At 46.2% G+C, this 23,808-nt stretch overlaps 1 protein-coding gene across 1 annotated transcript in view; it reads left to right on the top strand.

The window, feature by feature from the left end:
* LOC147432950 (P-loop containing nucleoside triphosphate hydrolases superfamily protein) overlaps positions 1-23,574 on the top strand; it is a 39,529-nt gene extending 15,955 nt beyond the window's left edge. The window contains exon 3 of the mRNA XM_086492698.1: positions 22,554-23,574. Coding sequence (XP_086348824.1) covers positions 22,554-23,480 — 927 coding nt within the window. The 3' untranslated portion in view covers positions 23,481-23,574. The remainder of the gene's footprint in view (positions 1-22,553) is intronic.
* The last annotated feature ends 234 nt before the right edge of the window (positions 23,575-23,808 follow it).

Raw genomic sequence — 23,808 nt, forward strand, 5'->3', positions numbered from 1 at the left:
AAACGATGCCAAGCGCTGCCGATTTAGTGACATTGAGGTGGAAACGATGTTACTCCTGTCTCTTGGGAAAGGGTGTGACGAAGAGTTGTAGACCCGCCAAGTACTTACCGCCACATACACGCCGGGTATGCCACACACATGCTAGGTACGTCACACACATGCTAGGTATGCCACACTCACATACACTGTTGTTTGCCCTTGTGTTAATTTTCTATGATGTTCATAGAAATAATTAGAACACGTAAGAGTTACCTCATACACGTAGGCAATTGGGCACCATCTTTCTTCTGCTTCCATGCAACTCCATGAAGGGGATAGAGTGTAGCGACGAGGGTGAGAGGCTCATAACCTTCGGTTCCCGGGAAAAAAAATTGCTCTGATACCACTGTGAGGATTAGTGGTGCTAAACCTATAATTAAGACTTAAAACTTCATACTTAAGATCAAACTGAGACTCAAGACATTGAAAATGTGTTTGATTGATTGAAAAATGAGTACAATAGCTTATATAGGAGACGAAGAAACACAAATGAAAAGACACGTCTCATGGTGAAGAGACGCGACTTTAGACGTAAAGACACATCCTTTCGGAGAAGAGCTGCAACATTGGATAAGAGTTGCAACCATAGAGCAAAGAGGTGTGACGAGTTGTCAAACGAGTGTGGCTTTTGGCGAAGAGAGACGTCTTTTGAGCGAAGTGTGACCATCCAAGCGTAGGGGTCCTCCTTGGCATGGCACTTCGCGTATCTGCAACTAGGAGTAGATGTAATACTGTTAACATAGTCACAATCGTGACGTGCATTCCCATTGATAGAAAGCCATCGATTCCCCAATAAAGTCAGCCCTCAAGAAACCTCCTGTTCCACGGATGTTTACTGAAGATGAACTTTGTTGGGGTATAGGCGTCTGTGCCTTGCCCAACCGCCCAGAGTCTGGGCGCCCACTGACTTGTATACCTTATACATAGCATAAGTGTATAGGGGGCTGCTCACTCTTTGAGTCTCCTCACCCATATCTGTGTGTCGTGTGTCTCCTTCTCTCGCTCACTCTCCGTCTGTGGTGCTCCCCGATCCCCTTCAATTGGTATTAGAGCGTAGGTGCGGAGGGAGCGCGTGTGTGCACTGTCACGACGACAGCGGAGAGCCAGTTTCATTCCCGAAATCGCGTTCGCGCGTGCGCACTTTCAAGAGTGCAAACAGGGTTTCGACTTCGGCATCGGCAAATTCAGCTTTCCGAGAGCGTTCCCAGGAGGCATCCTGGCGTTTTACCCCCCTTTCGAAGCCATTCGAGCCATCAGAAACCTCATTCGAGCTACGGTTGAGGAGCTGTATTTTTCAGCCCTCTTTTGGCAGTTTATGTTGCGTTTTTGGGTCGAAACGGAGGTTTTTTGGCATAGCTTTCACACCCGGACTCGGATACATGTGATCCAGGAGTCTACCTTGGGGTTTTGGCACGCTCCGGACGCGCTCGTCATATCAGAATTTTAAAATTCTGAACGCTGAATTTTCTGCAGCAGCAGTTGTTTATTGTGTGTCGAGGATTCCACACATGGTTTGCTCTCTGATGTGAGAGTGATATTTGCTGTAAGTTTCCTCACAGGTGGGAGGATACGATGTATGCCTTATGTGGTTTGATGCTCAGGGAGACTAATGTGATTGCATTTTGAGCTCGGCAATGTATGTCTCGAGCATGTTTTTTGGCAGTCACAGGTAGAGCAGATATTTGTGTACTAGATTTGCAGGTGTTTGCAATGATGTATGCACAGTGTGGAGATTGGTGCATGCATTTGGAGTGCGGTTTGATGCGCTTTGGTTGCTTATGGTTTTGAGCGTGTGGTCAGTCTGGTTACTGGTTTTGTGGCCGTTTTACATACGAAACTCTGGCGAAATTTTCCCAAGAGTTTTATGCGTATCATTTATGCGATCTAGGTAGAGATTGCGGGTTGCACTCAGCATTTGCGTGCGGTGTTCTCTGCAGGTGGGAGATTTGTGCGTGTGTATGCATCGATACCGCACAGCACAGGCTTGGTGATTAGCTCACGGGTTTGACAGGCGTACAGTTATCTTGGCACACTCACAGGAGTGAGTATTGTGATGTATGCTTGTGTGGCTGGTGCTGAATTTTCAACCATTGTTTCCTCTTTGCAGGTGTCCATGTATGGCTCAGTTGTAGGCTGATCTGGGACACGTTTGTGACTTGTTTATGCAGCTGTTTAAGAGCTGAATTTTGGGGCTGTTTTGGGGCTGATTTGCAGCCATATCTTACAGCCATATTTGCAGACTTTTGTTGACGCAATTCGAGCCAGTTTAGGGCTGATTTGGTTGACATTTGCTACTCATTGTTGGTTGCTCTTTTGCGAGCATTATGGCTGATTTTTCATTTGACTTCCAACGTTATGGTCTGACACAGTTTGATGGTATAGATTTTGTTGCTTGGAAGGAACATATGCTTGTTGCATTGACGGATTTGGGGCAGGATAAACCCTTGCGTGGTTTATCGGCGAAGCCCAATTCTATGCGTGATGATGATTGGCAGGATCTTGATGAGTTAGCCATGTCTACGATTCGTTTGCATCTGGTTGAGTCTGTTTACTGACAGGTCTCGAGGGAGACTACAACTCATGCTTTATGGCAGAGTTTACATGCTATGTACGCGACATCCATGTCTACAGGAGAGTCTAGTCCCACTTCTATGTCCATGGGAGAGATTGGTCCCACACGCAAGTCTCGATGGCATAGAGACTTGACATGTTGGCGTTGTGGACATAGAGGGCACATTAGGCGTCGATGTTTCAGGCGTTTGAGACAACGGAGGGGACAGATGCGTGATGCAGATTTGGGCATGACAGATGCTAGTGAGATCAGTACGGTGGTTACTGAGTATGATCGTGACGGTGATGTCACATTTACATCTAGCTTGTCTTCAGACGATCTTATGTCTACGGATTGCATATTGGATTGCACATTGTCTTCACATTGGTTACTAGATTCAGATGCTACATTCCATGTCACGTCGCATCGTGAGTGGTTTAGCACGTTTTCTAGTGGGAGACTTGGTTGTGTGCACATGGCTGATGGTGTTGTGTATGACATTGAGGGTGCAGGAGACGTATGTTTGTCCTTGCCCAGTGGTATGAGATTTACCCTGCGTCATGTGCGTTATGTGCCAGATCTGAGACGGGATTTGATCTCAGTCAGACAGTTACGAGATAGTGGATGTCAGATTTCGCTATGAGAGCGAGATTTTGTGATGCATTTGGGTTCGCTAGTGATTGCGAGAGGTGCCAGGAGTGGTACAGGTTACCCATTGCATGTGGATCACGGGAGAGACGGTGTTGTCTCTGTGATCATGCAGCCAGGTAGAGAGCGAGAGAGCAGGCGAGTCTCTTTTGCTCATGGGTTGCAGGGTACTTTGCATGGAGTGCAGAGTAGTGAGCTCGTTGTGCACACAGTTGGGGCACGACTTGAGGAGTCACACAGAGAGGTGATAGAGTCAGACATGCATGCTTTGCTAGTGCTTGAGCAAAGCAGAGAGTAAGTTGTGCGAGATACTTCTATGCAGGATAGACAGGTAGAGCGGTCTTGCTCTAGTGAGTCACGACAGGAGGACATTGTGCAAGAGTCTATGCATACGGAGTTAGAGCATGAGAGCTCTAGTGAGTCACAGCAGATTGAGTGGTCATGTTTGTAGTGGATGATTGTAGAGGAGACTGAGATGTCAGCGATTATGTAGTCATTCCTTTCTATGCTCGACAGTGAGCATGGGGATATAGTTGTGTAGGATATGTCTTCCAGCAGACACCTAGAGCAGCTGGTTTGCTTTGAGGTTGCACGACAGGTTGATGCGTCTTTTGAGGACAGTCAGGAGATGCATGTGGCTGACACGCCTTGTCAGTCAGAGATGCCTATTGCCAGGGATATATATGTTGATGCATGCTCCGTAGAGCTAGCAGGGCCCGCTAGCATTGCATCGGCATTCGGTGGTCTTATGTATGAGATGCTGATCTTGAGACCAGATATCGCAGCTGCAGTGGGAGCATTTGCAGTTGGGGTTGTCAGTCGTTTGTTGACTGATGATGGCATAGTGCACGAGGGAGATATGCAGGTATTGCATACATACTTGCAGTACGTGTGCGGTACGTCTGGTGGTGTATGGACTTACACGGGAGTAGGACAGCCGGATGCACACGATCACAGCCAGCCAGTGGGCATCGGTTGAGAGGGGTTTTCTCTCGCCTTTTGTAGTCTTTTGACTAGGTTCCCTTGCTTAAAGGCACATTCGCCTTTAAGTGGAAGGTTGTTGGGGTATAGGCGTTTGTGCCTTGCCCGACCGCACAAAGTCTGGGCGCCCACTGACTTGTATACCTTATACATAGCATAAGTGTATAGGGGGCTGCTCACTCTTTGAGTCTCCCCACCCATATCTGTGTGTCGTGTGTCTCCTTCTCTCGCTCACTCTCCGTCTGTGGTGCTCCCCGATCCCCTTCAAACTTGAGGACGTTGTCGAAAGACGGGTCAACAAACTTTTGGGGGCGAAGAAGCTACTGAAGAAACGCAACAAGGGAACGGACTACCCTGGTTATTTGGGCTGTCAATCTTCTTTTGCGAATGCAAGAAAACAGAAGAAGCATGTACGCTTCGAAGGATTGTCCAGTTCATCCTCATCTTCTTTTGATAGCTCGGACAACTCATCCTCTTCTGACTCGAGTGATGAGGATAGAAAGGGCAAGAAATGACGAACCAGAGATTGGGAAAGAACAAGAAGAAGGCGAAGAAAAGCCGATCCCGAAACTTTTCTGACAGTTTCGATGAGGATTCATCCTCTTCTGAGAGTTGGACTCCAAACCATATGTTTTATTCAAAGAGGAAGCACTTTTACAAAGCCAACCAACATGATTTTCTCGAGGACAAGGGCAAAAAGACCAAGGAATTCAAGGAGGGTGGACAGGCAGTAAAGTTTGAAACCTTTTCAAGGTTTCGAGATGCTCTAAGGCTGTAGCCTTTATTCGAGAGTTTGACATATGGTTTCTTGGAGGCCGCTATATAGAGCACTCCAAAATTGGATGGGCAACATCATTTTTGAAAGTAAATTCACGGACATGGTGGTCCACTCTTTTGTTAAGAAAAGAACCACCGTCTTCGTGGCTCACTCAAGAATACAAACAAGACGTGATTACTGACTGGAATCATCTTCGGATGGTCAAGGCAGAAACTTTGGATACTTATTGTGAGAGATCTTGGGATGTTTTTCTACCAGCTTTATCCTTTAAGAAGATCAGTTTCAAGCAGCAAATCGAGCGATTCTGTGCCCAAAGAGATACGAGACTACTGCTTGTTACAGAAATCTGAGTCCATACAGCAGTTGATGGGACATGCTAGGCAAGGCTTTGCTATGCATTGGTAACTCGACTTATCCATCAGATGAACCTTCAACAAGTCATAACAGAAGCACACGAGAAAAAGATACCCGACCTTGACTGACAGAGAAAGAGAAAGACGAATATCTCAAAACGGGAAAGTGTTGTGAATTTGGGAAACAAGGACATTTATCTGCAGGGTGCCCCAAAAAGGCACAAGAATGAGAATGACTAACAAATTGAAAATATAACAAATACTAGATAGAAAATAAGAATGAATTGGCAATATTTTGCTTGGTGAATTTATGAATGAATAATTTTGAAGTAGGATTGTGTTTGAGTGCAGGATTGAAAGATGGAATGATTGACGAAATGACTGCAGCATTTCGGTCTTGAGAAATCTATGGACGCGATCGCAATAAGGATTAGTTAATTCGACATTAGTGAGGTCTGGTGTGGATCTAGATGCGATTGCTAAATATGTTGCCAGGAATCATGGTCCTAGATCATAATGGATTCTATGTGATATGACTTGAATGTGATGTGATGTGACTGTCATCTTTGTACAAGTGCTCGATTTGTGTCGTCTAGTGTGTCGGTACTTAAGAGTCAGTGTCTACTGAATTGCTTTATGGCTCATGTTTGATTTTGCAGGCGTGATCGAGGACGATTTTAATTCTTTCAAGAGGGGGGTATGTCACAAAATGATGATGTGGCAGTACTGTCTGAGTGCTGACTTGGATAGACATACGGATTTTTGCGATCTGCGCTGACAGGTGTTGACGAGGCAGGCTGTACTGATTTCCGCAATTAGGGTTGATTGCTTTTGGGAGCAGATTTTAGACCAGATGCTTTTGGGACTGATTGCTTTTGAGTTTAACTGCCTTTGGGGCATCCCTTGTAAGAATAAATAGACCCTTGGGGCCTCACTCTGCAGAACGTCTGGACGTAGAGTCTGAGAGCAGAGGTCCCTTGGAAGTTGTACTCTGCTCAAGCATTAAAATAAAAATAAATACCGAAAGGGGCGCCAAATTTTGGGACCAATACCTCTGGACACGGAACTAAGCCGGGTCGGGTCGACTCTAATTTTTTAAAGTTGTGAAGTATTTTAAGTGTGTCGTGCCCGATTTTCGACCTGGGGTGTCCAAGTCTGTAACACTAAATATGGCTGGAAAATCCTGACATGAGAGAACTACCTCACGTTGGCCAGACACAACCACAAAATAGCCTTTCCTCCCTAACACCCGTCCTTGGGAGAAACTGGGACTGACTGGACGAATGCAAAAGATGCCATAACTCTTAATAATTGTTAAATGCAGCGGAATTGAAATCGTGAAGATCTAGGTTTTACACTTCCACAAATCCCTTTTCTTTCCTTCCTTGCGATTCCTTTTAGCTTGAATGATGATTCCTTTTACTTTTCCTTGAAGAGAGAGAGAGAGAGAGAGAGAGAGAGAGAGAGAGAGAGAGAGAGAGAGAGAGAGAGAGAGAGAGAGAGAGAGATTTTTAATATCTGAGGCCGAAGTCGGCCTATGAGACAAATCAAATATACATGTGTGTATGTCCTTTGTCTATTGGAAAAGACAAAATAGTTTAGTTTGGTACAAAATAAAAGAGAGAAGGATGTTTGGTGGGTGATGAGATCTATGGGTATGGGTGGATCTCTAGCACTAGGGATATGTGCATGTCTATATGCTGAGGGTAGTACAACCATGCAAATGCATCAATCTAGCTAGCTACATCCTGTGCTAATACGGGGGTGTAAAATGAAGTACATGGGAGGGTCTGAGTAAAGATTGCCTTGATGAATGCCTCTTGGTGAGCCATCATCTGGGCTCGTCTCTCCTCAGCAGCTCTTATGTGCTCGAGTCCGGATCTCCTCGATTTGTTCGCGGTGGAGTCGTGGGGCCTGGCCTCTAGTAGCCCGCCAGCGTCGTCGGGCCCGACTCGCCTCAGCCTGCTGAAGGGTCACTCCCCTCCCTGGGTTTGGGAGTGGAAGGGGTGTAGTTCTCGAAAAGAAATTTGTAAGCTATGACTGTCTCCCCCTTCGGGGTCTTTGTAGGTGGCTGCAAAAGTGTCCCTGTGCCTTTGTATCTCTAGCAAGTAGCGCCCCATGTCACAAAGTGGCGACGTGGCATGCCCGAACACGCTCGCACTGGCTAATAGTAGGGTACAATCCCGCAAAAAGCACCGACAGGCTGCCGTACAGATTTCCGAAAAACACGGAGCTGCTGACGTGGCACTGCCGTATGGATTTTTCCTACTTTTGCGCTGGTTGAACTCTACGCCTTCTGATCTTGAAGCTTTTGGGATAAGTTGCTTTATTTATGAAAAGCCTTTAAGCTTTTGATTTTGGGGCTCTGCTTTTGGGCATCCCTTGTAACCAACAAATAGGTGGGCAGGGCCTCACTTCTCATAGCATCTGGGCGCAGAGTCTGAGAGTGAGCACCCTCCCACTCTCTTGTACTTTGAACACAGATCAATACAAAAAGAAATACCGAAAGGGGCGTCAGTCTTTGGGGTCAATATCTCTAGGCACGGAACTACGCCGGGCCGTGTTGAATCAAGTGTGAACTGTGAACTGTTTTGAAGTGAATCTCTACTGTCGTGATAGAATCTTGACTTGGAGTGTCCAAATTTGTTACAGTGGTATCATAGCGCTACCGATTTCTCTTCTACCGAGAAATCCAAGCCTTTTCTCGCGCACTTATGGATTCCAACAAAGAACAATCGATTTCTTTTGCATCTGGGGATGTGGAAAGAGATCACGAAGAAGATTTTCACGAAGAGTACGGCCCACCTTGGCCTACTCAGGCAGAGATTGAAGAGATGGAACATCGACAATTGGTTGACGACGCGACAAAGATGATGATTAACATTGCGAAGGATCCGAAATTTGCAAATTTTTTGACTCAGACATCCTTCGAAGAGGTGCACACACAATGGCAGAAGGCCACATAGCCACCCATCAAACCGGCACTCAAGAAACCTCCTACTCTGAGAATGTTTACAGAACAAGAATTGGAAGAGGTGGTTGATGCACAGATTAGTCAGCTTTTTGACGCGAACAACAAAGCCAAAAAGCACGACAAAAAGCAGAAGAAAGGAACGGACTTCCCTGGTTATTTGGGTCGTCAATCTACTTTTGCATCGGCAAGAAAGCAGAAGAAGCGTGTGCGATTTGAAGGAGTATCCAGTTCTTCTTCTTCTTCTTCTGACAGTTCTTCTAGCTCTTCTGACTCGAGCAAAGAAGACAGAAAAGGGAAAACGCGAAGCAAAAAGCAAAGCTTCGGAAAGGGCAAGAAAAAGGCAAAGAAGCCTAAGTTTCGCCCAGTTTCTGACAGTGCTACAGAGGACTCGTCCTCAAATAGTTCGGACTCCGACGACCACAGATTTTACGTAAAGAAGAAGCATTTCTATAAAGCCAACCAGTATGACTTCCTCGAAGATAAAAGCAAGAAAGTCGGAGAATTTAAAGGTGGACAATCAATTAAGTTTGACACTTTTTTTGGATTTCGAGATGCTTCAAGGGCTTTGGCCTTCATACAACAATTTGATATAGCTTTCTCTGGAGGGCATTACTCAGAGCATTCCAAGATTCGGAGGGCTACCTCTTACTTAAAGGGAAATGCTCGAACATGGTGGTTCACTCTTCTATTGAACAAGAAAACGCCAGTTAAATGGTTGAAATAGCTTCTTGGATGTATCAGTTTCTTCATTGGAGGGCTTCTTTGTGGGAGGCTCAGAAGGCTTTGCTGCAACCTTACCCTTGGCTGAAAACTGTTTGCCCTGGGACCCTTTCTTGTGGCTATTAAATCTATCGGAATCTCCCTTTGACAGATTGCTAGCCACTCTTGCATTCTCAATCAACTCGAACATATTCATGACAGTAGTTTTTGTGCAGTAGTCCCTGATTTTCTTGGGCAATCCACGACAGTACTTCTCAATCTGTTTTGACAATGGCACAAACCTGTAAGAGGTGACTGGCAACAGTGCGGCTCAAAACTGTTTATTGTACTCTTTCCAGATTCGCACACTGTTTAGCATTCAACTCGTGCCATTTTGTCATCACATCCACTTCAAAAGTGTTTGTCAGCCATGCAGGCGCAAAAAGTTGTTTGAATTGGACCCACGTTGTTGGGGCTTGACCCTGGTTCAACAATGTGGTCCACCATTGAAGCGCATTCCCTTTCAAGAAAGTGGCAGCCTTGCGTATCTTTGAAGATTCCGTGAAGTTGCCTCCAGCATAAGCTGCATCGAACTGTTGTATGAAGGTCAAAGCCTTCAATTGGTCCTCAGTTTCTCTGAAAGTTTCAAACTTCACTCCCTGCCCACCTTCCTTGTAATCCTTGAGCTGATTCAAAGGAGCCACATTATCATAAACATGTGTCTGTAACAGTGGTGCTCCATGATTGTTCATTCCAGCACTCACATCAACCGTTTTACCGGTCGTATCTGCATTTTGTACGTATGGCTGCAAAAAACCAGCCATACCAAATTGTGTTCCAGGCACTCGAAACTGGCCATAGGCACCCTGAAAACCTGGTTGGACACCCATGTTCGCGTACATAGGGTTACCCATGCCTGTTTGCATTGTCCTAAACACATTCCCTGGCATATAACCTGTGGAAGGTCCAGCCATAGCTTGAAACACTGAACCACCTCCAAAATAACCAGGATAAGGATTATGTAATGGAGGGGTCTGACGCATAACCTGTTCATTACTCTCTTGACCATTCACAAACGGTTCCTGTCCAGCTAAGCAAGTTTCTTTGGATCATTGGACACCGCTAGTTGCTCAACCACATGGGCTTTCCCTCAAGCATCATGAGTCCTCTGCGCATTCGAAATCTCCTTTTCTTGCAACGGCTCAGTCATGCCCTGTGTTGGAGGCTGAAAACCCTGTGACGGAGCCTGTAAGAACTCGTGCATCCTTGGGTTATTAGCCAACTGCTGAAACATGTCCATGCAGCAACGCAGTTGAGCTCTAAATAACCTGTCCTCTTCTTGAAGAGTTGAAGGAACTTTCTCTGTGCCATGTGAGGAAGATCCCTCTTCAGGTACTTGGTCTCTCTTCTCTGCCATAACGACAAGCTTTGTGTTGCTTTCACCCACAACAATCCACGCTGCACTTTTTGAAGAAAAAGTGACTATCCCGTCGATGGACATTGGAACCATATAACCGGCCTGTACAACATAGAGGGCGGTACTATTTCAATTACCTGTTAACTTTACACAGAGCACTGAGAAGGAAACAGAACACAGATGCGTCCAGCGACTAGAATGTCACTGCGCACACGAAACCGACACCCTGTAGGCCCCATAGACTGGCGCCCCTTTTGGTATTTCTTTATTCAATTTAAGGTAGACGATCCGACCACTTAGTACAAGCTTTCACAAAGCTGTCCAAACCTGGCGAGGGCTGAAAATGCAGGTTTTCAACCTGATTTCAGCAGCATAACGACGCAAAAATCCCTGTAGGTCAAAAGTACCTGTCTAGGGTGGATTCCCTCGCTATCTGCAAGCTTTCTAGTGAGCTGTCACAGAAATTCAGCGGGCTGTAATTCTCTGTTTTTCACTGCCGGCTGCCCAAAAGCCTGTACATGCATCCCAAGGCTCTCACGAGGTTCCCCTGGTGTTCCCTTGCAGTTTAGGTGCGAAACCCTAAACCTGCAGAAAAACACAGCAGGCTGTAATTCCCTGTTTCGGATCGTTTTTAGCAGAGCGAACACGCCTACGCGTGTCCCAAGGGCTCCCGCATGCAATGGGACAGTTCCCTTGTGAATTGGACGAGTTTTCATGCGAGAAAACTCTCCGAACTCGCAATCTTTCGCGATGGAACTACGCGTACCTGTGGGGGATTGGCAATTAGCTAATCCGGTTCTTGTTTAGCAGGCAAGATGAATTGGACGAGTTTTCACGCGGGAAAATTCTCCAAACTCGCAATCTTTCGCGATGGAACTGTGCGTACCTGTGGCGGATTAGCAATTAGCTAATCCGGTTCCTGTTCAGAAGGCTCTTGCCTTGGCAAACACGCATAAACCCCCAGAACTGTACATATTCATCTGAGTAGCCCAACTAGTGGGGCATTACCATACGTGCCAAAGGGGAGAGAGAGATGCACGAGAGCAAGTCATCGCGCTACACGAGACAGAGGAGAAGGCAAGCTTTCCATTAAAGCTGTAGACTTGCACCCACTACTCACACACACACTGTAGATCACTTCTGTGTGAAAATCCAGCCCCGAGCCTCAAATGGGCGCCTCCTCTTGCTGAGGTGTTGTAACAAACTGCTGACGTGTCAAAGCCTAAATAATGGAGCCAACTTACAGATGAGAGCAGAAACCCTAACCCTAATTTCTGCCAGAAACCCTAACTGTTGAAACCCTAACCCTAAAACCTGCAAACCCTAATTCTAGAAACCCTAAGAAGAACAAGCAACAGAAGAAGAAGTCCTACCAACTTATGGGGATCCCGTCCAATGGGGTCCCAAGTGGCATAAAGGCATTAAAAATAAAGCAGAACACACTCAAAAGACTTTGCACATCAAAATATGATGATGTGGCACCTGTACGGACGTCCCGGAATTCGCGGCGGATTTTTAGGGAAATCTCGAAATTTTAGGAAAGTGAATTTTTGGGGTCAGCTTTTCATATTTGATGCTTTTAGGCTTTGGGCCTTTAAATATGAGCCTTGGGGGCCCTCTCTGGCACTCTTCAGCGCGCAAATTGCAGAGGAGGTGCTCCCCGGTTGTTGTACTTTGCGAATCAGCAGTAATATAAAGAAATACCGAAAGGGGCGCCAAGGTTTGGGGCCAATACTCTCTGGGGTGGAATTTCGCCACTCCATGTCGTGTGTCGTCTCTCTCTCTCTCTCTCTCTCTCAGTTCAGTTGTTATTGAACAGTTGTTATTGAAGTGCTAAAAGTCTGTTCAGTCTGTTCTTTTCTATTGGCACATGGTGCCTGCCTTGTGACAGTGGTATCAGAGCGTAACAAACTGCTGACGTGTCAAAGCCTAAAGAATGGAGCCAACTTACAGATGAGAGCAGAAACCCTAACCCTAATTTCTGCCAGAAACCCTAACTGTTGAAACCCTAATCCTAAAACCTGCAAACCCTAATTCTAGAAACCCTAAGAAGAACAAGCAACAGAAGAAGAAGTCCTACCAACTTATGGGGATCTCGTCCGATGGGGTCCCAAGTGGCATAATGGCATTAAAAATAAAGCAGAACACACTCAAAAGACTTTGCACATCAAAATATGATGATGTGGCACCTGTACGGACGTCCCGGAATTCGCGGCGGATTTTTAGGGAAATCCCGAAAATTTAGGAAAGTGAATTTTTGGTGTCAGTTTTTCATATTTGATGCTTTTAGGCTTTGGGCCTTTAAATATGAGCCTTGGGGGCCCTCTCTGGCACTCTTCCGCGCGCAGATTGCAGAGGAGGTGCTCCCCGGCTGTTGTACTTTGTGAATCAGCAGTAATATAAAGAAATACCGAAAGGGGCGCCAAGGTTTGGGGCCAATACTCTCTGGGGTGGAATTTCGCCACTCCATGTCGCGTGTCGTCTCTCTCTCTCTCTCTCTCTCTCTCTCTCAGTTCAGATGTTATTGAACAGTTGTTATTGAAGTGCTAAAAGTCTGTTCAGTCTGTTCTTTTCTATTGGCACGTGGTGCCTGCCTTGTGACAGTGGTATCAGAGCATCAGGCGTGTGCTTTTCTGAAAGCATACCGGTCCTACAAAAGAGCAGACAGAGCTATTGGAATTGAATTATATTTGAGGTATCAGCCACTCCCACCCTTACTTCATCGCGCATCGGGCGCGCTCCCGTCTTCATCGCTCATGTCTTACATGGCATAAGCCATGCAAGAGAAGGATCCAGATTTGTTTCAAGTCACTGTTTTTCTCAGAAGCAGTGCCATGCAGATGTTGATGTCTATAGCTACCAAGCAGCATACTCCAAGTACTTGGCAGGCTTTCAAGAAAATTTTTGCCCGAAGTTATATGGTTTCTGACATCTTCCTTCGGGGTGCAACTTCTGGTAGAGTGGGGTATCCTGAAATGCTTGCCATGGAAACCCTAGCAGATCATAACTTGAAATTTCTCGACATCTCTCAGTAGATGTCTCTTCACAAGCAGATGACCTTGGAGATTCGGTGCGATTGCTATCTTGGGACTACCATCGCCGCCAAAGAAACACTGTCTGTCCAAGAGCTGATGGACCATGCTGTGCTCGGCTACGGCCTTACGGAATGAACCTAACCCTAATTTTTGGTGCAGGTTCCAGGATGGAAAGTCCGTCGACTTTTCAAGCTCGACTGATGTCGAGATTGCGTTTTTAAGTTTGAAATCTGTTTGAGAACTTGTTTGGTGATCCTGTTTGAAATTTGTTTGAAATGGATGGTATTTGTTTTGAACCTGTCTTGGTGCCGATTTGAATTGTTTGACTCTGGTTTTAATACTGGTTTCAATGATTGGTGATTCTACTCCCGAGTGGAGTAGTGAGAAATTATGTTTGAGAATGCTTGTTCATACTCATGGCCCGGACCCTTGTGGTTATTTGCGGGGGGAGTATTGAATGATTGAAAAGTGTTGTTGTTACTCATGGCCCGGACCCTTGTGGTTATTTATGGGGGGAGTATTGTTGTTGTTACTCATGGCCCGGACTTGGATGGTTATGCGGGAGGAGTATTAAGAAGTCTGAGCAGTGGTTACTCTCAACACCTCCAAACGACGCAGGCTGCGGTCTTGGGGGCGTTTGGTTGTAAAAGGCCTCTATATCTCATGGCCCGGACCTTTTTAGGTTATTTGCAGGAGGAGTGATGAGGGAGTCGTTGAACAGCTCATGGCCCGGACCTGGATGGTTATTTGGGGGGGGAGTGTTCATCGGCGGCTTTATGTTTCTATGTCTTGTAACATGCATATGTGAGCATTTGTGTTGCATTGTGATGTGCCAACCACTGAATATTCCTAATTGGATGAGATTGCCTGGGTATGTAATTTTAGTGCATCAAGACACCCGAGGAAGATCAATACGGTCTGGGTGTGATGGCTAATTTTACTACGCCGGAATATCAAGAGTTCCGATTTGGACGAAAGGAGAAGCTAACTCCTTGATCAAAAGAGCCGATAGGAGCAGCTAACTCCTTGATCAAAAGAGCAGAAAGGAGAAGCTAACTCCTTATTAAAAGAGCAAACTGATTGTCCCTCGGAATGTCCCTCGGAATGACCCTCGGAAATTTTTTGAGCTAACTTGAGTTGTTTTGCAGATATGGTGTAATCGCGGACGATTACTCTTTCAAGAAGGGGAGATGTAACAAACTGCTGACGTGTCAAAGCCTAAAGAATGGAGCCAACTTACAGATGAGAGCAGAAACCCTAACCCTAATTTTTGCCAGAAACCCTAACTTTTGAAACCCTAACCCTAATTTCTGCCAAAAACCCTAACTGTTGAAACCCTAACCCTAAAACCTGCAAACCCTAATTCTTGAAACCCTAAGAAGAACAAGCAACAGAAGAAGAAGTCTTACCAACTTATGGGGATCCCGTCCGATGGGATCCCAAGTGGCATAAAGGCATTAAAAATAAAGCAGAACACACTCAAAAGACTTTGCACATCAAAATATGATGATGTGGCACCTGTACGGACGTCCCGGAATTCGCGGCGGATTTTTAGGGAAATCCCGAAATTTTAGGAAAGTGAATTTTTGGGGTCATCTTTTCATATTTGATGCTTTTAGGCTTTGGGCCTTTAAATATGAGCCTTGGGGGCCCTCTTTGGCACTCTTCAGCTCGCAGATTGCAGAGGAGGTGCTCCCCGGCTATTGTACTTTGTGAATCAGCAGTAATATAAAGAAATACCGAAAGGGGCGCCAAGGTTTGGGGCCAATACTCTCTGGGGTGGAATTTCGCCACTCCATGTCGCGTGTCGTCTCTCTCTCTCTCTCTCTCTCTCTCTCTCTCTCTCTCTCTCAGTTCAGTTGTTATTGAACAGTTGTTATTGAAGTGCTAAAAGTCTGTTCAGTCTGTTCTTTTCTATTGGCACGTGGTGCCTGCCTTGTGACAGGTGTCTTGCAGGCTGCTCTCCTCCTCCCAAGTGTCCAGTTTGCCCCTTTGAGTTAATTCCCTAGTTCCCACTGACTCATAAAGTTATAAGTGACTTTCCGAGTGGCCCAGACTTCAATTTGTGCACATAGGCTTCCATACTCATCAGAATTCAGTGCTAACTGGCCCGACCAGTCCCAGATTGACCGACCCAGACTCCCGATGTGAGAAACCTATTTAGCTGCAGCCGTTTCATACTGGCCATGCAATGTCCACTTGCACCTTTTCAAGGGTTCCGCGGAAGACAAGTCAAAATAAAAATAAATAAAAATATACAGTACTTATTTACGGAAGGCAACAGGAAAAATACACCTTCTGGTGACAGAGGTGATCCTTTGCTAGGAGAGATGGGGAGCAGTTCTTCTCCTTCGAGTCATCCCCTCAAGGCAGCCCATCCCGTGGGCATCTTAGTCAGAGGCATAGCACCATCCTTGTGTGCCGACCTAGGAGAGCAAAGATCTAGTTAGTCTCTCTCTCTCTCTCTCTCTCTCTCTCTCTCTCCAGTTCTTTCTTTGCCAAGAGGTGAATTTGTGTTGGGGAACCCAGCCCATGTTGTGGCCGTGTCAGTGGTCTCGTGTGCAGGAGCAATCGGCGGTGTCAATAGTAGTCACAGTTGTGTGTACCTTGGGTCTATCCATTGGGCATGTCAGATCTATGTCCGATTATCAGCATGGAGAGCCTTTCCTAGCTCTCTCTCTCTCTCTCTCTCTCTCTCTCTCTCTCTCTCTCTCTCACATTCTCCAATGTCTTGTCTCTCTCTACCTCAGTGATCTCTCTTCGCCACAGGTGCCTTGTTCATGTGTTTGGCATTGTAGGTGTTCTAGATCGGAGTCGAGGTGTCCACCCGATCACGAGCGAGTTGTCTTCATTGCATCTTCTACTGCCATGTTTGACATGGTATCAGAGCCCTAGCTGTCACGACTACCTTGGAGGTTCGGATTTGGCTGATCCAGTGCTGTTTTGGACTTGTTTGAGTGAGAAGAAGTTTGCTGTTTTTTCCTGGTTTTTCTCCAGTTTGGGGCAGATTTGGGTATGTGGAGGCCTTGGATCCTTGTCTATGACTTCCCCATCTTTACCCTTGCTTATTTTACCGAGGGGAACCGGATGGAGGTCTTAGGATGTGTAGCAGTGCTGGATTGCTTTGGTTTTCCCAGATGGAGTCATGTTGCTGTGCATTCTCGCAAGGGGAGCAAGCATGCATTCTTGGATCCAGAGGGGGAGCTATTCATTTCCAGCTCTTCTTCAGAGAGAAGTGTTTGGTTTGGACAGTATTAGGATCTTCTTCCTCACTTTTGGCGGAGGTTTCTATGGTTGTGTTTTCTTTGAGGAGATGGATTGACAGATTTGCTGTGCCTTTTGAAAATGCATGTCTTTCTTGGAATTGTCGACAGAGCTATCTATCGATGGGTAGCAGGTTGATGATTTAGTTGCACTTTTGTACTAGATTGTGGATAATGGAAGACTGAGGGGGATCTCCTTCCTTCTTGAAGCTGAGGATGCTCTTTGATCTTCTCTTGCCCATCTAAGGATGGAAGTTCGAATTTTGCCTTCATTAGTCTCTTGCTCATCTTTATGCAGCAGTTCAAGTGCATGTGTTGGAGTTGGCCTTGATAGGTAGAGGGGGATGCTTCTATCTCTAGAACCACTTCTTGTTTGATCATCCGTCTTCTTTCAATGAGGTTTAGGGGTGGAGCATGTGGTTCCAGACCCTTAGCCGACAATGACAACAGTTGAAGGAGGTTTTGTTGGAGTGTGGACTTCTCTTATCTCCATGTTCTCTCCTTCCCGGGTGGTAGTGTGGCCCTACAGATACGGTCATTCCTTTTGCCCTTTTGTGAGCTTGTCAGTACCAGTTGTGGGACAGGCCAGACCCTTAGCCGACAATGACAGTAGTTGAAGGAGGTTTTGTTGGAGTGTGGACTTCTCGTATCTCCATGTTCTCTCCTTCCCGGGTGGTAGTGTGGCTCTACAAATACGGTTGTTCCTTTTGCCCTTTTGTGAGCTTGTTAGTACCAGTTGTGGGACAGGTTTACGATCTCTTGTGAGCTTGTCAGCACCAGTTATGGGATAGGTTTGCAACCTTCTACTGGCGGTTTTCTTGATGTTCGACATCAGAATTGTCGAGCTCCTTTGGATGACAGGTTTGCAAGTAGTGTCGAGAGTTGATGGGGACATCTAGTTCCTACTCCCGCAGTCAGCAACATTTGGATGCCTTTTCCATACATCCCTTTGGAGAGCTCCAACCTTGGGGGCAGTCCTTCTGTCACGTGCGCACTTCACTTGCGCCACGTGGACATGCTTCTGCCATGGTCTAGCGTCAGTCTTAGCGTAGGACCTAGACTGGCACCTTGTGAGCCTCTAGCAAGACGTGCATGTCCAAGCCGGTCATAGTGGCATACCCTCTCTTGCATAGTACAATCATTTCAACATGAGCATTTTCCAGAGCATAGAACCCTTTTTTCCAAAGTACACATTTTTCACTTATTTAATAATAAGTGACTTTTGTTGGAAAAGTAGGTAGGGCAAATTGCTAAGAAACTATAAAAGAAACCCATTGGGTACTCAGTAGAGGCAGAGGAGGCAGCAGAAGGTGGTGCACCAAGTGTTGCACCCGGCAGGTGGTCTCTCTCTCTCAGCAGTACCCCAACATACTAGCGTTTTTGGAGCAAATTTCAGCCATCAACGTTTTTGTAACAATACCATCCCTTTAGCCTCGTCGCATCCCCGATTCCATTCCCGACAGCAGATCCTCGTCGAAAAGCCATCCATCGCAATAGATTTCAGTTTTCAGCCTTAGCGTTTTTCAGCCTTGACGCCGTCGTCGTCGACACCATCGTCGTTGTCGACATCGTCATTGTTCCCAGACTTGACGACTATCCATCGTCGTTATCGTCATCGTCATAGTCCCATCGTCGTCATCGTCATCGCCATGACATAGTATTGCATTTTCAACCCTTACATCAGTGCCAGTTCTCAGCCTTACAGATCAGCCAGTGTTTTCAGTTTTCAGCCCTTAGAACAGCAATCGTCGTCGTTGGCACAATACCCGATCGTAGCAGATTCCCAATCCGTGACGGTCGCCATCGTCGTCAGCATCGTCATCGTTGTCAACATCATCATCTTGGACATAGACCAGCAGTACTCGTCGTCAACATCATCGTCTTCGACATAGACCAGCAGTACCTGTCGGAGACCTCCCCGTCTTTGACATAGACCAGCAGTATGTGCCCACGATTCAGGAAAAAGGAAGTCGTGGCGAATCTTGGCAGATGCGGGTGAAAAAAAGCCAGACTGGAGGTGTCGATTGCAGCGCGCAAAGGAGAGAGAGAGAGAGAGAGAGAGAGAGAGAGAGAGAGAGAGAGAGAGAGGGGGGAGGGGGGGGGGGGGGGGGGGTGGGGGGAGGGGTGAGGGCGCAGAGCAGGTAAACGCGTTTTTTTAAAATTTTATGGATCGTTTGAGAAATCAACAACTACTGGATGTCGGGTTGGCTAGGTGAAATGCATGTAAGGCGTTCACCCGAACGATGTGAGCTCAAATCCCTTATCCACCTTTTACAAGAGATGATACAGATTAGTCCTAGCATAGCATAGCATTGGAACGGAATCGGAGGGGGTATCCCATGAACTATTGAATATAATAAAGGTTGAACCAACAGTACCTGTCGTCGACATCATCGTCATCGACATAGAACCTCAGTACCTCAGTACTCCTTCAGTATCTTAGTGCCCAACATCAGTAGGATCAGTATCCATTAGCATCAACATCTCAGCATTTAGTCATTGTATTAGCATTGTGCAAGAATACAGAAAGTACTTGCTCTGGAAACAGAGCAAGGGGACCCTTGAGGGTTGGGACCTGACATTCTTGTGTCGTCTCTTTTCTCTCTCTTCTGTCTCTCTTTTTTTCAGTTCGATTCAGTTCTTTCAAGTGAAGTAATATGTCTCTTGTGTTTGTGTGCGGAGTACTAGATCCGAGCTAAATCCTTATTCTCTTCCGTTGCACCTGACACCTTCGGGTCCAGATCTTGGCAAGTATATTGACTGCACAATTCAATTGTGGGTATGGTCTCTTCAACACAAGAACAAAGGACAATTTTTATGAAGATTTGAAGGAAGCAAGTTACAACAGTGGGAGTATATGAGCTCTTCCGAGTCTGTATGCAATTTGGGTATTGGATTGTACCTACAGGTTTGATCTTGGAGAGGTGGCGGACATTTGGTTTGATCTTAGGGAGTTTGCTTGAGTAAGTAGGTTTTTTTTTTTGGATCTGACGGCTTCTTTGGCAACTATGATCCTCAGGTGACTATCTTTCATGTCTTCCTACTCTTAGCAGTCCAAGTTTACCGATGATGTGATTTTCTCTGAGTCTCGTGTCCTTTGAGATTTCGGTTTTGCTATTCAGTTACAAAGGAAGCAGTTTTACTCCATGTTGTCTCAGATTTCTTTCTGGTGGTACTCATTTTCTTTTCCGTGGATTGAGTGGGAAGGGGGACTTCCTATCTTGGGGGGTTTCTCGCCTTTAGCTCTAGAGCTTTAGTGACAGTGTTTGCTCTATTCAAACATGGAGTTGAATCAGTTGTTCCCTCATAGTGTATTTTTGAAGATACTTCTCTTTCAGAGGGGGCTTCTAGGTCTCTATCTTGAGTCGACTTCCGGTGCTCCGTTCAACGGAGTACCATGCACGGTGTCTTCTAGTCCTTGGTTTCCTTCCCCATTTCTTGCCGCTTTGTATGGTGTGCTTCAGCCCATAGTGCAGTTAGTATCTTGGCGGATGTTTTCTTAAGCCGCTTTGGTGGTTGCTTCGTCTTTCGGATTTGTGGTGTGACAGTTGCACTTCCCAGCATCCGAGCAGTAGTTCCTATATTTTGTCTTCTAGATTGGCCCCTGGAGACTGTACCATCCAAGACACGCTACTTTCCTTATCCTTAGATTGGCATTTTGTGTCGCACAGGTGGATTTCTTGGATTAGGAAGTAGTTAAGAGTCCGCTCAAGCATTCTTTCTAGTGGGGAGACGGTCTTCTTTATTCCCCTAGATTTGGTTCTAGGTTCCACGTGTATATTTTTTCTTTTGGATTCACCTACCTTGGGTGATCTTGTTACACAGGCAGAGATTATTGGAAAGTTATGACAGTTATCCACGGTTCAGGTATCCTCGCTTCAAAGGGGGACGTGGAGCCAGCTAAGGAGTCAGTTTGTGTAGACTACTTTCTTTCAGTGCTCGTGGTTCCATGTGCAACGGACAGGATTGACAGTCTATATGGTGGCTTTCTATAGCAACTTGTGTTTCTCTTACAGAGCTTGGGTGTAGGGTCTCTTGATCTTGCTGTGTTAGTTGCTATCTCGGTATTGATGTGTGTTCCTTTTTACTGGATGCTTGTTCCCGATTCACTTAGAATGTGTTCTAGACAGATGAAGTTTAGCAAGCAGTTTTCACTCTTAGTTCTGATGAAGTTCCTTCAAATACAGTTTGTAGTTCATCATTCTATATGGTGGTTGGTGCACTTCTTTGGTTCTTCATCATCTGATAGCTGATTTCTCAGCACGTAGTAGCTTGGAGATTCTGGCATGCGGTATATGACTGGAGGTGCATGTGTCTGACTCTTTTCTCGAGAGAGGAGCACTCTAGAGTTGGGAAATGATTCGGACACCAGTAGTTTATGCCTTTTCCCTCAATTTTGATGCATTCTCTTGGAGCGGTAAGGAGCAGCATCTTCTGTAAATGTTGGTTGTGCGAATTGTGAGTCGGTTGAGTTAAGGAGATTCTTGTTAGAGCTAGATTTATTTCAATGGACACCATTTCACTTCCCGGACGTCTTTTAGGGGTAGCAATTGGATTGTATACTACATTACATGATACCTTTCTACTGCAGAGTTTGGAGTAGAGATCCTCGTCCGTGAAACCCTTTCTTTACAATTGCTCATTGTTCACTCCAGCTTCCTAGTCCGTCTTCCTTTCTTGGAGTTGAGAGGGGGTGTTAGAGTTGAGACATCTCTCCGGATTTGTCCATTCTGTCCCAGTTTCTCCCAAGGACAGGTGTTAGAGAGTGAGGGCTTTTTTGTGGCTGTGCCCAGCCAGTGTGAGGTAGTTTTCTCATGTCGGGATGTGTTTAACCATGTTTAGCCTTGGGTTTTGGCTTGGTTCCATGGCCATTCTGTCTTTTGCAACTCTAGGGTATTTATACCCAGGTGGTCCATTTTTCTCCCAGAGCCCTAGGGGCTATTTAGTCCCTTTTCCCATTTATATCCAGTCGTTTTGGGGGGGGGGAGGGGGGGGGCGCGCTGAGGGCTTGGTCATGCAGCCAAGGCCCAAGGGTGGTAGGCCCTATATAGCGAGCGGCGGGGTCACCTCTTTAACATTGCATTCAGCCCTAGTGGGTGGGGGGGCACCCATGAGAGGGGCAGCAGGTGGAGATCACTGACAGGCATCTCTAGCGTTTTTCTTAGTAGGCGGCCCTAGCGTTTTTCACCAGCAGCCCTAGCGTTTTTCCCTGGCAGCCCTCGGTGTTTTTGGTGGGCAGCCACTGCGGGGTTGCAAGTGATGGCGGGCTTCTTGTGGAGGTGATCCTTTGCTAGGAGAGATGGGCAGATCTTCCCCTTGGAGTCATCCACTCAGGGCAGTCCATCCCGTGGACATGTCAATCAGAGGCATAGCACCATCCTTGTGTGCCAGCCTAGGAGAGCAAAGATCGAGCTCTCTCTCTCTCTCTCTCTCTCTCTCTCTCTCTCTCTCTCTCTCTTCCTTTGCTAAGAGGTGGATCTGTGTTGGGGAGCCTAGCACATGTTGTGGCCGTGTCAGTGATCTCGTGCGCAGGAGCAGTTGGCAGTGTCAGTAGCAGCCGCAGTTGTGTGTACCTTGGGTCTATCCATAGGGCATGTCAGATCTATGCCGGACCACCCTTGGTCACTTGTATGAGCAGCTTGTTATCAGCATGGAGAACCTTTCCCAGATCTCTCTCGTAGAAAGAGACAGGACATGAGAGAGAGAGAGAGAGAGAGAGAGAGAGAGAGAGAGAGAGAGAGAGAGAGAGAGAGAGAGAGAGAGAAGTTGCCTTGCATGTAGGGGATGTGCTGAATATCTTAGTTGTTGATTGCAGATTGAGGAACAAGCTAAAGTTTTTGGGAAGGGGCTTCCTTTCAAAACAGGCCTTGTAGTTGGTGGTGATGCAATGCCGCAGCAAGTTTATAGAATCAAGCAAGGTGTAGAGCTTGTCGTTGGGACTCCTGGACGCCTGGTAGATCTGCTTGCCAGGAACCCAGTCGATCTGGATGACGTCTTTGTGCTGGTTTTAGACGAGGTTGATTGCATTCTGGAACGCGGATTCCGTGATCATGTCATGCAAGTCATCCAAGCCTTATCACAGCCACAGATCATGATGTTTTCTGCGACTGTTCCTTCAAACATCGAGAAATTTGCAAGCTCTTTGCTGAAAGTGCCGCTAATTATTTCATTTGGGAAGCAAACTTTGCCAAGCGCAGCAGTGAAGCAGACTATTATCTGGGTGGAGTCAAATTGCAAGAAGCAAAAGCTGTTTGACATTTTGTGGAGCTCTGCACATTTTCACCCTCCTGTAGTAGTGTTCGTGAACTCTAGAGTAGGGGCAGATTTACTGGCAGAGGCAATTCAGCATGTTACAAAGCTAAAGGCAGCTGCTTTACATGGTGAGAAGCCGATGAGTGAGAGACGGCAAGTGCTCAGGTCTTTTCTGCTTGGAGAGTTGCCTATTGTTGTAGCCACAGGGGTTCTTGGGAGAGGGTTGGACCTCATCAAAGTGAAGCAAGTGATTGTGTTTGATATGCCCAGCTCAATCGAAGAATACATCCACCAAATTGGGAGAGCGTCTAGATTGGGATTGCCTGGCACTGCCATGGTGTTTGTCAATAACGACAGTAAAGCGATTTTCAAGCCATTGGTTGATCTTTTGCAGTTGTCGGGGACAAATGTACCAAGGGAGTTGGCAAATTCACCCTATTTACATTCATCTTATGCTGCTGCATACAACCACAAGAGAAGGAAATATTAGTCGTATTCAAGGACTGTAAACTACAAAGAGAGTTCAATGCTAGATCCCTGTATGTACATTTAATGAGATAAAAAAGGTTAGCCCATTTCAATGACTTCTTCTCGATGGGTCCTCTCTGCATTGCGCACAACTACTTTCATCGAAGAGTAATGTGCCATTAGGGTGGTATTTACTGTGATAGGTTTTCAATTACCTGATGAAAGTGACATCACAAAAAGTCTTTTCACGACATAAACTAAATACACAAAAACAAAACCTACTATTTTGTTTCTAGCTTCACAAATCAATCTGAAGATTTGGTAACGAAAACAGGACACTAGTTTTTGAG

This window comes from Adiantum capillus-veneris, chromosome 20, assembly GCF_014529385.1.
Source record: "Adiantum capillus-veneris isolate H3 chromosome 20, ASM1452938v2, whole genome shotgun sequence".
NCBI lineage: Eukaryota > Viridiplantae > Streptophyta > Polypodiopsida > Polypodiales > Pteridaceae > Adiantum > Adiantum capillus-veneris.